Source organism: Canis aureus, chromosome 23 (genome assembly GCF_053574225.1).
Source record: "Canis aureus isolate CA01 chromosome 23, VMU_Caureus_v.1.0, whole genome shotgun sequence".
Lineage (NCBI taxonomy): Eukaryota > Metazoa > Chordata > Mammalia > Carnivora > Canidae > Canis > Canis aureus.
The window spans coordinates 19,818,420-19,832,453 of record NC_135633.1 but is presented as its reverse complement, the minus strand read 5'-3'; the positions used below and the strand labels follow the sequence as shown (position 1 = coordinate 19,832,453).

At 44.9% G+C, this 14,034-nt stretch overlaps 1 protein-coding gene across 2 annotated transcripts in view; it reads left to right on the top strand.

Annotated features, from left to right (window-relative positions):
- Positions 1 to 14,034, top strand: part of SYT9 (synaptotagmin 9) — a 191,589-nt gene that overhangs the window by 132,137 nt on the left and 45,418 nt on the right. The window contains exons 4-6 of one of the 2 annotated variants that reach the window (XR_013362115.1): positions 4,914 to 5,034; positions 6,441 to 6,612; positions 8,676 to 8,800. Coding sequence is in view for 1 of the 2 variants with exons in the window: in XM_077866640.1 (XP_077722766.1) it covers positions 4,914 to 5,034; positions 6,441 to 6,612; positions 8,671 to 8,800 (423 nt within the window). In the remaining variant the exon portion in view is untranslated. Of the gene's footprint in view, positions 1 to 4,913; positions 5,035 to 6,440; positions 6,613 to 8,670; positions 8,801 to 14,034 lie in introns of both variants that reach the window. The other variant, XM_077866640.1, reaches the window with a different exon arrangement.

The window sequence follows — 14,034 nt, the reverse complement described above, 5'->3', positions numbered from 1 at the left end:
CAGAGAGAGAGAGGCAGAGGGAGAAGCAGGCTTCAGGCAGGGAGCCTGTCGTGGGAGCCTGGGATCAAGTCCCAGGTCTCCAGGATCACGCCAGGGGCTGAAGACGGCACTAAACTGCTGAGCCACCCGGGTTGCCCTACTTACTTTGTTTTTATTAATCTTTTTAATTTTCATTTATTTATTTTTTTCTTCTTAATTCTTAGAATGGAAGCTGAGGTCATTGATCTGAACTTTTTTTGTTATAATATAGGCATTTTGGTGGTATAAATTTCCTCCTAACTGCTGCTTTAGCTGCTTTTCACAAATTTTAATATATCGTGTTTTCATTTCAATTCAGTTCTAAATAATTTCTAATTCCTTTTTTGATTTCTTCTTTGATCCATGGATTATTTACAAGTATGATAATTAGTTCAAAATATTTGGAGATTTTCCAGATGCCTTTTTATTATTGACTTCCAATTCATTTCCACTGAGGCCAGAAAATATACTTTGAATCTTCTCAAATTTGAGACTTGTTTTATGGCCCAGAACATAGTCTTTCTTGTTTGGGTTCTGGGTGCCCTTGGAAAGGATGTGTATTCTGCTGCTGTTTAGTGCTTTTGTAATGCCACTGGTTACACTGAGTTAGTTGACAGAGTTGTTCAAGTATTCAAACCTCTAACTATAGCTTGTCTATTCTCACAATTCAGTCATCTTTTGCTTTATGTATTTTGAGAGTGCTCTATCTGGTGCATAAATATTTAGAATTGTCATGTGCTTTTGATGAAATGACCCTTTATGATGATGAAACAATTCTCTTTGCCCTGGTAATATTCATTGCTCTGACATATACTTTGTCTGATATTAATATAGCCACCCCAGATTTTTTATTAGTGTTAGTATGGCATATCTTTTTTTATTCTTTTACTTTTAATCTACTTATATCTTTATATTCAAAGTACATTTCTTGTAGAGACCATAAAATTGAGTCTTGCTTTTTTACTGAATCAATCTTTGCATTTTATCTGGATGCTTAAATCATTTATATTTAATGTGTTTGTGGAAATAGTGGGTTTAAATTTACCATCTCATTTGTTTTCTATTTCTGTCAGATTTGTCTCTTCTAATCTTATTCTCTTTCCCTTTTTTTCCTGTCTTCTTTTGGATTAATTTAATATTTTTAAAGCATCCATTTTATCTCCTTTTTTGGCGTGTTAGCTATAAATCCTTTTAATACTTTAATCATTTCTTGTGGACTTATAGTGTACATCTTTAATATATACGAACAACCTAACTTAAAGCAATATTATACTATGTGTGCTATATACAGTACAAGAACCTTACAATCCTACTTTCATATCATCTCAACGAGTAATCCCAATAAAATGATAATTTCTCCATTTCAGTATCAATTTTCCAATCCCAGAGAGGACTGCAAGTGGCCTTGCTTGGGTTTTATACTCATCCCTGAATAGACAACAGTGGACAAGGGCATGAATATTTTGCTGAGCTTTGCAGCAGCTGTTCTAAAACTTCATAGAATTGGAAAGTTGCTCACCAGAAGAACCTAAGAAGAGGAATGCAGAAGTGCGCTAATTAGACAAAAACTAGAGCTATCATGGACCACTGTAGGTAAACATACCACATTACAAATTGGCAGGTAGAGAATTCACACACACTTGCTATAAATTCTTAATGTATTTTGCTATCAATACTGAACTTGGCTACACAAGCAGGAGCAAATGAAGCATTTCTTTATATGACATTTTCTTTCCCCTTGTATCCGCCAGGGCACACAGCCACCAGTGACACTCTACATATCTGATTCCTGTCAAGCCGAAAAAGAAGCCAAATACTCCATCACCCTTTTATATTTGACTTTTATCAGCACTCTGGAAGAATTTTTATGAATAATATTAGGCACTTCTGTGTAGGGCAGTTTCTCAACCTTGAAACTATTGACATTTTGAACCAAATAATTCTTTGCAGGAAGGAGCTGCCATGTGCATTGTAGGATGTTTAGCAGCATCCCTGGACTCCACCTGCAAGATACCAGTAACACTTGCCTCCCCCGTTGTAACAATAAAAAATTTCTCCAGATAGTGCCAAATGTCCTCCCAGGGGAGCAACACTGCTCCTAGTTAAGAACCATTGGTTTAAGGGAGTGTTTGCAAACATCAGAATCTATAGGTTCTTGATCCCAAATCAACATCAGGGGGTGAGGAAAAAGTAGAATTAAGATTAGGCTCCATCTACTCCTGTTGCATATCCCTGCAAGCCCATCTGTCCTTAAGGGACTGTGTCTGTTGTTCCCCCACTGCAAAAACAGCTCCCAGCACCTGGAAAAGAGCAATGTTCAACCATCACAACCATAGCCAATACTAAAGGAATAAGTGAGTGAGTGGATGGTTGGATGGATGGATGAAAAGAAAATAACAATTATTCACAGTGTTACTCTGAGGATAGGAGTGACATAGATGTTATATGCATAAGAAAGGGGGATGATTACTGTTTCACTAAAAGTTTCTATATTTGAATTTTATCATCATTTTTACTTTCATGACTTAGAAAATGTTAACTTTTATTTTTAAAGCACTTGGAAATCAAATCAAGCATTTTCTCCTCGGTAACTACATTTTAATTTTCTGGGGTTTGGGGGGTTTTAAGTAAAAATGTGGATTTTAGCCCTAGTTGACTTTTCAAATACTGTCTCACCAGGTCTGAAGCTTGATTTTTTTTTTCTTTTAAATTATGAGCAAAGAGCCATATTATGAGTATTTGTGAATGTGGTTTATATTGGGAAAAAATGTACTTAGCACAAAGTAACGGACTCGTCACATTCAGCATGTGCACTGGGCTTGAGGGCAGGGTCTGGCATGCACATCTCGAACCCTACAGAGCTTGGGTAAGCCCAGGTCTTCCAGAATTGTATGCTAGTGACGATTAAGCTTCATAGGCATGATTTTGGTCACTCCTGTTTTACTTTGTCAAACTCTGATTTTCTGGGCAGGAGGAGAGGAAGTGGTGGCGATCAAGGAGCAGTGATCAGAATGCTGAGGGAGGAACAGGTGTTTTAGCCTTTTTGCTTAAGAAAGACAGAAATCAAAGGGCAAAGGAATAGGACAGGGAATGTAGAAGGAAAAAGATAATTTGTAGGAACAGCTGTTGTTTCTCTTTCTCCTCTACCACCAGCAGGAAGCTGGGTCAGATCTTCCCTTTTTAGGGAGACCACATACTTGTCCTGCAATGGGGAGTCCAGCAGCATGAAACTGTCCAGTGTCCACCCCGTGTGACACCCCCTCTCCTGTAGAATCCTTGTCTCTCCTCCTCACTCTACCCCAGAGGGAAAGGACCAGCTACCTGGGTCTCTTGAGATCCGGGCTTCAGAATACAGGAAAGCCTTGCCTGCAAAGTGAGGTCATTTATTTACAAAAGGCAAGCAATGCACGAAGATGCAGAGCAATCCATCTGCCTTAGCGACCAAACAGATTCCCTTCGCCTCATCATCCTGCAGAAGCGGTCAAGGCAGGGAGGTTGGGCAAGGTCACCTTCCAGAACTGAATCTTTGCTTCTAAAAATAGAAGCATCCTTGGCGAATGGAGGAGGGGAGGGGAGGTTGTGGATGTTGAGGGCAAAACCCAGACTCCCCAGAGCATTGTCAGTATGAAACTGTATTAATTAGACACAGGCACCCAGCTCGATAGCATTAGGTATCACAGAAATTGAAACTAAATGAACTGGCTTTTTTCCGCCTTTCTGATAACACTCTCCTTGGGCTAAAGAGGAGGAAGAGAACTTCCTTTTTGAACCACTGCACACTGCCTGGGGAGATGTGTTCCCCAGCAGAGGGAAGCAGGGGCTCCTCATGGGACACACCAAGAGAAAATAAGAAGTATAGCCAGGTGGGAGGCCCCGAGGCCAGCAGTAGGGGGTCATCACCCCTCTCCCTGTGTGGAGCCTACACAGGGTTCTATCTGAGGCTGGACAGGGCCAAGTGAATGTCTGGATGTGTCTAGGACTGTGAATGGCACATATGGGTCAAGGGGTGCCACTCTCAGCCTTCTGCAGAGTGCTTGTCTAGAGCCAGATGGTAGAGACTAAGTATTTCAGGACAGAGCAGAACTGTATGTTGGCCTACACACATAGTATATGACCAGTTTGTGTGCAGTGCTCTGGTGGGTGGAGGGTTGTGTCTGTGTGTGTGTGTGTGTGTGCACGTGCATGCACCAGTGTGTGTTTTGGGGGTGCAGTGTTTGCAGGAGTGTGTGGAAGTATGGCAGTCCTGTGTTAGGGCGTATGTAGGACTGTAAAGGAAGGAGGTATATGGCTGCTGACTATCTGAAGGACTTTGTGGACTGATGTGGGGCCTGTGGGAAAAACTATGGGGGAAGCTCTAGAGGAAGCAGGGAGGGACTAAATGGGGAGCTGTTTGAGACGCTGCAGAAGGCAGTGTGGGGCTGTGTGCAGAGTATGTCTGGGCTGTTGGTGGGGCTGTGCACACCTATAGAGCAGCTCTTCAGGCAGCTTTGTCCTGGGGACCCTGGGGGATTGTGGTGGGACTGTGAATGGAGCCACATGGGGGACTCTGTGGAGAAGAGTTGAGGCTTTGGGGGCTTCATCCCTGGGGGCTACATTCAGGGCTGCAGGGACCTATGTGAGGCTGAGCAGGGCTGCAAGCTGCCAGCTAGAGAGTGGTAGAGGCCCTGCATGGCTCCTTAGCCCTGCCATCTGAGCAGGGGCTGTACTTCCTTGGGGGCAGGGACCCCCAAGTCCAAGCACCTGTTCCTCTCCGTGTGACTGACATGAAGGGAGAGATACCGGGGACTCACAAGATGAGCAGAAGTGCTATCCCTTCCAGGGCTGCCCCACAGCTGATCCGTGTACAGACCAGGCTCAGGACACTTTCTAATGCATCAGTTTGTGCTTTCTCACAGGACAATGTGGATCTTGGAGAGTTGATGTTTTCCCTCTGCTATCTTCCAACTGCTGGCAGGCTGACCATTACCGTTATAAAAGCAAGGAATTTAAAGGCAATGGACATAACAGGAGCATCAGGTAGGACATTCTCAAATTCGGACTTCCTCATAGGCTTCTAATGTAGTGCTCATGAAGTCTCTAGTAGAGTAACGAGGTGCATGGAACCAAACTACCTAGGTTCAGTCCCAGTGCTAGACCTCATGGCTGTGTGACCTTGGGCAAGTCCCTTAACCTCTCTGCACTTTAGACTCTCCTTCTGTAAAATGAGAGTAATAACAGTATCTGCCTCATCGGCTTGTTGTAAGATTAAATAAGTTAATGCATATAAAATTGTAAGAATAGTACCTGGCACATACTAAATGCTATCTAATGTGAATAATCATTATTATTCTGTCTTAGGTCTTCTTCACCATGATTGTGAACTAATCCTATAGTTTGCACATGCTGATACAGCTTATCTAACTGGGTCCTTCCTCAGATATAAACAGTTACCATCTCAGGCCTACGAAGATTGAAAACAATCTTATATCCTCAAAAAAGGCCCATCAATGAGCTGTATAATTTGGTATTACCAGTGAATCAAGCATGTACACTTAAATTCTAAACCCTAAACCAAAAATGCCTCAACATGCAGTTCTTTCTATATAAGTTTATAAGCAGCCTCTGCAGAGGCTCTCAAAATACGGTCCTAAAACACCCAGTCCACTGGCTATTGATCACAGAAACCAAAGTGTATTGGATGCAATATATCCTGTTTACTGTCCTTCAGTATTTTTCCAAGAGAAAAAAAGATGTGGCCCCTTCTGAGTCCCTCCTGGACGGTGTACGGGCAGTCAGGGCAGTGCATGGTTATGCAGGTAAAGAGAGAGAACCCACCCACTGAGCAGAAGGATAGTGAGGTGGAACCAGAAAGTCCCACTGGAAGCAGAGACCAGCCTTGTCACCTGTCACCCTGTGCTTGTGTTGCACCGCAGGCAAGTCTTTGGCCTTCCTTTCCTTGCAGCTGCAGGCAGCTCTGGGGCTCGAGGCCCCTGCTCTCCCCCAACTCTCCCTGTCATCTAGATATCCTGTCCATCCCTTTCCTAAAGACCTAATGTTTAGGAAGAGTCTCTGGGGTGGCCCAGAGTCGAGGCCTGCAGCCCATTTCCCCTGCCTTGGAACACCTTGATGTCTCTTCCCATGGAAGCCAGGCAGGTCTTGCATAGAGCTGGAATGTTTTCTTATTCGGTAACAGATGTTTTCACACTATCTTTAAATTCCACACACTTTGAGGAGTCCTTTGCTTTTTCTTGAATGAATGTCTTAATTATCCTAACTCTCATCACTGCCCAGGCATCATATTAATTAAAATCCTCAACTCCCGTCGATAGGCAGGTAAGGGAGTTCTGCATCCCACAGTCCGTGGAGCTCTGCCGTGATGAAACTGGCCCCCAGATCCACATTTATCCTCACATTTATCCTTTCTGCTTCTCATGGTTGTACAGATCCCTACGTGAAAGTGTCCCTGATGTGTGATGGCAGACGACTGAAGAAAAGGAAAACATCCACCAAGAGGAACACTCTGAATCCTGTTTACAACGAAGCCATAGTCTTTGACGTCCCCCCTGAGAACATTGACCAAATCCACTTGTCCATAGCCGTCATGGACTACGACCGGTGAGATGCCTGGAGCTCTCTCTCAGGGTGGCTCTTCCATGCTCAGGGCAGGGAGGGCAGAGGGGGCGTGTGGCCACAGACTCTTAGCTGGGGTCCCATGCTGTGGGAACCGAGTCAGATGAGCCCCATGGGGAAAGCTGACTGACCAGGAGCCAGCATTTTCCAAACCTTGCTGTAGTGGTTTGCTCTCCCCCTTTTCATTTCTTTCTCCTTCCCCACCCTCCCCACCCTCCCCACCTCCCAGCCTCATCCCTTCTCTGGCCCTGCACACTCCTCAGAATCTCAGCCTGGAAAACCGTGGCCCCACCGCTCTTAATATTCTCCCGTGCAATCCTGCCTGGCCTTTTTGGGAAGATTCCACTCAAAATAGAAGAGTGATTCCTTTAGCTGCATTTCTAAATACATAACTCTGTTATTTTTTCCCTTCTCTCAATGTGTTTAATAAAGATCATTTCCATCCACTTAAGTCTGAAAGCAAACAGAAATGTTCTCTTGAAAATGCTAGAATCAGTATGGATGACAGGGTACATTAAAATGTATAAGATGCTCGACTTTCTAATTAATACAGCACAGAAGAGATATTTATAGCCTGCATTGTAGCCAATTGTGTATTTAAAGGACAGATTTGAAAAACAGTCATTTTAATATGCAAAGGAAGTACCAACAGGGAATTAGACATGTTAAACCAGTCATTAGACTGAAATGCAGTCTCTTTTTAATTGGAAACCTCCCACGTGGTCTGGGCACAATTATAAAAAATCATTCTGACTTCTGATAGAATCTTATAAATATTATTTGTAGCCACGAATTTTCCCACATACCCCTGAAATGTCAGTAAGGCAGCTTCAGCTCCCTGAACACTCTTTCTAGCTGATGCCTAGGTCAAGCAGACCCATTTTCCAACGCAGGGAGCCCATGGGTTGGCTCAGCTGCCCATGGGTGTGACAGCCCACATCCAGCGATAGACCTCATCCTGTCCTCCCTGCAGGAAATGCAACACCAATAGTGTCAGGCCACAGGAGGGGCCATTGCCCACCAACCGTGGAAACCTAGGCCAGCTTTTTTCAAGCGATTGCCAAGTTTCCCGCATCGACAAATCTGATTATATGAGCTCTGCTTCAATTCAATTCTCAGTAAACTCATGAATCTGCCTGGAAAAATCCATAGCAGAATTCATGGGGCTTCTGCATGCAACTGATTTTAATGAGCATAGACTCGAATATCCCTCACTCTCCCCCACCCATGTCTCACTCTTATTCCCTACAAACAAATAAGGAGAAAAACCATTCATCTTTGCAGGAAGGGAAAAGAAAGTCCATGAGTTTGGATCCCAAAGAGTTAAAGGATGGGTCCTATCATTGTAGGTATGCAGATGACTTCTAACCAAAAACTGCTAAGGAGGACAAATTGTCCTGAGGCAGGGACATACCCAGGGAAAGTTTCAGAAGTATTAACCCTAATGTTACACAGGCGAAATTATCTTTCTATAGTAGGGAAATCAAGTTGGATCAAAGAAGCACTGATGAGCTTGGAAGGAAAGAGCATAGGGCATGAGAATACATGTTCTCTGAAGAGAGGGGTTGCAAGAAGACCCAGGAGCTATCTCCACCCTGCCCTCTTTATAAGCTCAAGACCACAGCTGCCCTCCACAGCACTTCTCCCTTACCCATACTTGGTTGCCTCTTATGGGAATTTGAGCAGCCATTAATGCAAGGAACTCCTTTCAGATGGTCTCCTCTTTGGTATATAGGTTTGAAGACCTAGAGGTCAGCCTAGTTCTAGAATTAGAGTCATCCTTAGCAGGCATCAAGAACAAGCCAAGCCATGCCAGTGTGACAAAAGCTGAGATGTATAATGGCCATACTCTGCTCCTCCTCTCTGTACCACCAAGTACAGTATTGGATCCCAAGTTCTATTACCTGTTATGCTGGTCCTGTAGTTTTAAATGAGGGAATGAAAAAAACCACCCTTTCCCTAATTCCCACTCATTTAATTGAGTAGTTGTTGCTGTTGCATACCAAAATTTTAAGCAAAAATTATTGTGGGCCATTTTCACAGTGTAGGTCATAATGAGATCATCGGCGTGTGTCAAGTAGGCAACGAAGCTGAGAGGCTGGGCAGAGACCACTGGAGTGAAATGTTGTCATATCCTCGGAAGCCCATCGCACACTGGCATTCCCTGGTGGAGGTGAGACCCTACTCCCACATGTTCCACTTTATGGAAGAATAAATGCTTTGCTGTTAAAATGCAGGAGCCACCAAAAGTGTGAGTGTACCAGGGTCTGTGGTCACTGACGGGTTTCTCTGGTTGCCTTTCCTGGGGCTGTTGGAAATTGCATTCAATCTGAGGTTGAATCTATGTGCCCCACCTGTCTAGTAGGTTTTAAACATGGATCACTCATCCCTCACTTTGATTGTCTTCAAAAATCAGGATTTTCTGATTCCCTGTTTGTTGGCTTTGGGTTGACATTTGGAAGGTATCTGCAAGATCTGGATGAGTGTGGAGTTTCAGGTTGCCATATGGTGACTTATGTGTAGCATCAGAAAGAACTGGAGACTGGGAGGGAGGAGGCCTGGATTCCAGGACTGGCTCTAGCATTAACCTATGATTCTGGACAAGCTGATTAGTAGCAGACTCAACTACCTGTGATTAAAAAAAAAAAAAATGCAATGGAAATTTCTCTCTCTCTTACCTAAAAAAAGGTCCAGAAGAAGGCAGTCTAGGTGTTATAGTGGCTCTCTGATCAACAGAGACCTAGACTTCTGTCTTTCTGCTTCACTGCCCGAGTATGGGTTTATGGGTTTGGTTTTGTTTTGAGGTTACCTCATTGAATAACATGGCTGCTAAGCTCCAACCATCACAAATCTTCCAGGTTACAGAAAAGTTGAAAAAGACAAAAGACAAAAGCACACACATTTTCTTTGAAAGGATTTTCCTTGATGTCTTGTGCAACACATCTACCTATATTTAACTTAGTCATAGAACAGTCACATGGCCACATATGGGAAATGGATTCTTTTGTTGGTTGGAAATATGCCCAACTAAAAACCAGGGTTCTGTGCGCAAGGAAGAAGAGAGGAGTGAATACTTGCATACGGTGGACCATCATTCTGCCGCACACGTTCATTCATTTCCGCCCATCACTTACTTCTCATTTTATGCATCCCCCACTGGCCCACTCTCATTTTTATTTACTGACTCATTCTCTCAAAAACAAATTGCATTCACTAGGTCACATTTGTGAGAAAATAGATGTGAATAAGCAGCCTTCCCCTGAAGAGCTTATAGACCACAAGGGAGACAGAAGAAGGCATGCAAACTAATCATTAAAATGTACGGTCATAAGCTTAAACCCACAGTAGGTGCTGCAGGAGCACACAGAGGAAGGAGGTGAGATTGCCCAAGAAGTGTTCTCACCTCCTGCTCTTGGTAAGTGAAGGGAAGTGAGCCCCCAAGACCCGGGACTCCAGGGAGCATGACTTCCAGGCAGAAAACATCCCTCTTATTCTCCCAGTGCCGGCAACTCTGCTCCCTGCAAAGCCATCCTGAGAGGCCAAGGCAAGAGCCTTGTCAGTGTGAGACCTGCTGCCACTGAGAGTCAGGAGCCTTAGGTTGAAGTTGACATGCGGGGCGGCTGTGGAGAGGCAGCAGGCCTGGGGAGGAAGGGACAGTCTTTCCTTTGTTGGAGGTGATGCCAAAGGAGAAGAGTAGTATGGGCCTTATGGATTGATTCTAAGCTTCAGGGCCTCTGGGTGTATTTGAGCAGCACCTAGGGCCCCCTCATTTACAGGTCCCTGGGGACACCTTTGCCCCTGAGCCATCGAAGCCAGGACTCTTTCTTTCCTGGACTCAAAATTAATCCCTAAGGGAGACCCACAGTCCCTGGGAAGCACCTGAGAAGTAGCTGAGAGATGGAAACTGACCCAACTGCCCCTTGCTTCTTCAGCTTCTCGTGGAGCTCGCTCTCAAAGGAGTCCACGTGTGGGCTTATTATACCGCCTGAGTCTGTCAGTAGCAGTGGCCATCAGAGCAGTTGTAATAGACTTTTTGCACACTAATGAGTCACTGCTGACTATAATTCTTGCTTATAATCTGGAGTGTCACAGAGCTCTCTGCTTCTTAGACACAGGATGGGGAAGGAGTGAGGTTTAGGGGTCTGGTGTAAGGCTGAGACAGGAGCCCCGATTCAGTGCACAAGCCACTCCTTCTCAATGCCCTTTGCTGGGAAGTAAGGATGGGTGGTGTGTTGCACGCTGGGCCCAACTGGCAGCGCATGCATGGTACCCGACAGGAAGTGTAGAAAGCGGGCTTTGGGAGCTTCCTTCACTGCCAAGGAAAAAACACTGTCTGACTTTACTCACCTAGGAGATATTCCCTAAACCCTGAGCACTTGGCTTTTTGCAAATGTGTGTATGACAGCTATGTAAGTGAGAAATCGATGTTTTTAGGGTTAAACTGCTGAAACTTGGGAGTTGTCTTTTGCAGCAACTAGAGTGACTCCAGCTGGCACACCAGTAGTTTCTCAACTGCTGCAGCAGAACAACATGCTGGAGCACCCATGTGAGGGGCAAGCAACTGTCTCTGCCCAGTTGCTTCCTGTCTCTTTGAAGTATGTACCCAGGGCTCCACATGCATCCTGAGAATGGAAGCAATACTTTACCTTTCAAAAATAAAGTGCAGCTAGCAGAAGTGGGACACTGGTACCAGAGGAGATGACAAGCAGGATCGAGAGGGTCACCATGACAGCTCTAAGGACAGAAGTGGCAGGAGGCTGAGCCATAAGGTAGAGGTGTTCACTGTGGAACTGAACGGACCTGGGTTCAAATCCCTGTGCTGCCACTTGCAAGTTGTTTGTTTTTCCCTTTCTGAATCTCAGTTTTCCCATCTGCAAAGTGGCCATAACAGCAACTGTCTCCCAAGTGTGAGAGCACCGTGGTGACACATAATAAGCACTCTGTGAGGTTCTCCATTATGGTCGTTATTCTGTATGTCGCACATTGTGAGGGACTGCTGTGTGTCTTCATGGTCCTATCATCCATAATGTTTGTCACAGAGGGTAAAAGGGAGGTTGGAAATGCCCCCAATGGATTGGGGGGAGGGGTCACTTGAGACATGACTGGACGTAGGTGCAGGTGCTTAAATTCTGTTTCTTCTCCCCTCTCCTTGTACTATCTAAAAACCTTTACATTTTTCTGCTTTAAAACAAAAACAGCAACTAAATCCCAGTTCTGTATGTGTGGGTGTGTTTGTGTGTGTGTGTGTGTACATATGTGTGTGTATGAATGAATGAGAGAAAGGGAAGAGAGAAGACATGGGGTAAGTAGGATTTAGTATAAAGGGAGGCTGACCTGCCAGAGGCTCTTCACTGCTGGGGGCTGAGGGACCAGGTTAGGACTGAACCCCGACCCCTGCAGAGGTCTGGCAGTTGCCTCCAGGCTGCATCCAGCACACCCTGACCTTGCCAGGGCAGGTGGCAGATGGAGTCTTCAAAGCCAGTGAGTTCAAAAATCCATTTCTCTCTCAGGGTTTCTGGACGGCTTCACTGCACACTCAAAGGTCAGCCAACACAGCTCCCTTTACTCTCCATGATGCCAAAGGCTAGGGAAGTTGTACAGACTCCCCCAGAGCTGGCTGCCTGGGACCTGGGGACAGGAAGGAGTAGCCCCTCAGTGGGGCCTCAGGAGGCAGTAGAGCTCTTGGAGCTCCCACCACAGCCTTGTCTTCTCTCATCCCAGAGAAGATGGTGTTTGCCTGGCCGCATCCCAGCACCTGTCCCACCCTCCTGCATGTGGAGCTGGCCTCCATCATGAACCTTTGGCAAGAATAATAAAAGCAGCTCTGGGTTTTCTTTTCTTTTCTTTTCTTTTCTTTTCTTTTCTTTTCTTTTCTTTTCTTTTCTTTCCTTTCCTTTCCTTTCCTTTCCTTTCCTTTCCTTTCCTTTTCTTTCCTTTTCTTTTCTTTTCTTTTTTTCTTTTTTTTTAATTGGAGTTCAGTTTGCCTACATATAGCATAACACCCAGTGCTCATCCTGTCAAGTACCCCCCTCGGTGCCCGTCACTCAGTCACCCCAACCCCCGCCCACCTCCCTTTCCACCACCTCTTGTTCATTTCCCAGAGTTAGGAGTCTCTCATGTTTTGCCACCCTCTCTGATATTTCCCATTCATTTTCTCTCCTTTCCCCTTTATTCCCTTTTACTATTTTTTATATTCCCCAAATGAATGAGACCATATAGTGTTTGTCCTTCTCCAATTGACTTACTTCACTCAGCATAATACCCTCTAGTCCCATCCACGTTGAAGCAAATGGTGGGTATTTGTCATTTCTAATGCTGAGTAATATTCCATTGTATCCATAGACCACATCGTCTTTATCCATTCATCTTTCGATGGATACCGAGGCTCCTTCCACAGTCTGGCTATTGTGGACATTGCTGCTATAAACATTGGGGTGCCCTACGACCCAGCAATTGCACTGCTGTGGATTTACCCCAAAGATATAGATGCAATGAAACAGTGGGACACCTGCACCCCAATGTTTATAGCAGCCATGTCCACAAAAACAGCTCCAGGTTTTCACCACGTCCCATTGGAGTGCTCTACAACCTCTGCATCAACAGGGAGTGACCTAGTCTAATGGAAAGATCAGATACAGACACTGTTTGGAAAGATCAGATACAGACACTGTTTGGCTAAATAAAATTTTACTTTTCTAAAAGAGCTAGAAGACAGAATATCCATCAGAATGTATAGTGAAGGGATGCCTGGGTGGCTCAGCCATTGAGTATCTGCCTTGGGCTCAGGTTGTGACCCCAGGTCTGAGGATCTAGTCCCGCATCGGGCTCCCTGTGAGGAGTCTGCTTCTCCCTCTGTCTATTTCTCTGCCTCTCTCTGTGTGTGTTTCTCATGAATAAATAAGTAAAATCTTAAAAAAAAAAAAAAAAAGAATGTATAGTGAAGATCAGTAACATTATCCTGACGGGCAGAAGTAGAAGATTATAAACCACAAAGTCCTACTCAAGTTGTGCTCAGGTGTGGATAAGTCTCTTGTCTCCAAGCTCAGCGTTTCACTCGTATATGTGTATAAGGCTAACGAGGTTCTGTACTTGGCTGGTCTGGCAATCTGCAGGGCCATCTCACTGAGCCCAGTGCCCCCTTGCAACTCAGAGTTATTCCCCAGGGTAACTGAGGGACAGGTGTGGCATTGTACACCTGTCTGGCATGAGCATCTGCCACCCTCTGGAGCCTCCTTAAAAGTGTAAACTTAGAGCTGTAGAGCTCAAGCAAATGTCAGTTGCCTAGACTGCACTGTGAGTTACATGAGCAGGCCCTTAAAACCAGCTCTAGGTAGTATCCATCAGGTGCCCAGCAGGACCTACCTGGAGTCTTTGAGGTACACATACTCTCAGGGGAAGGCATCTGAT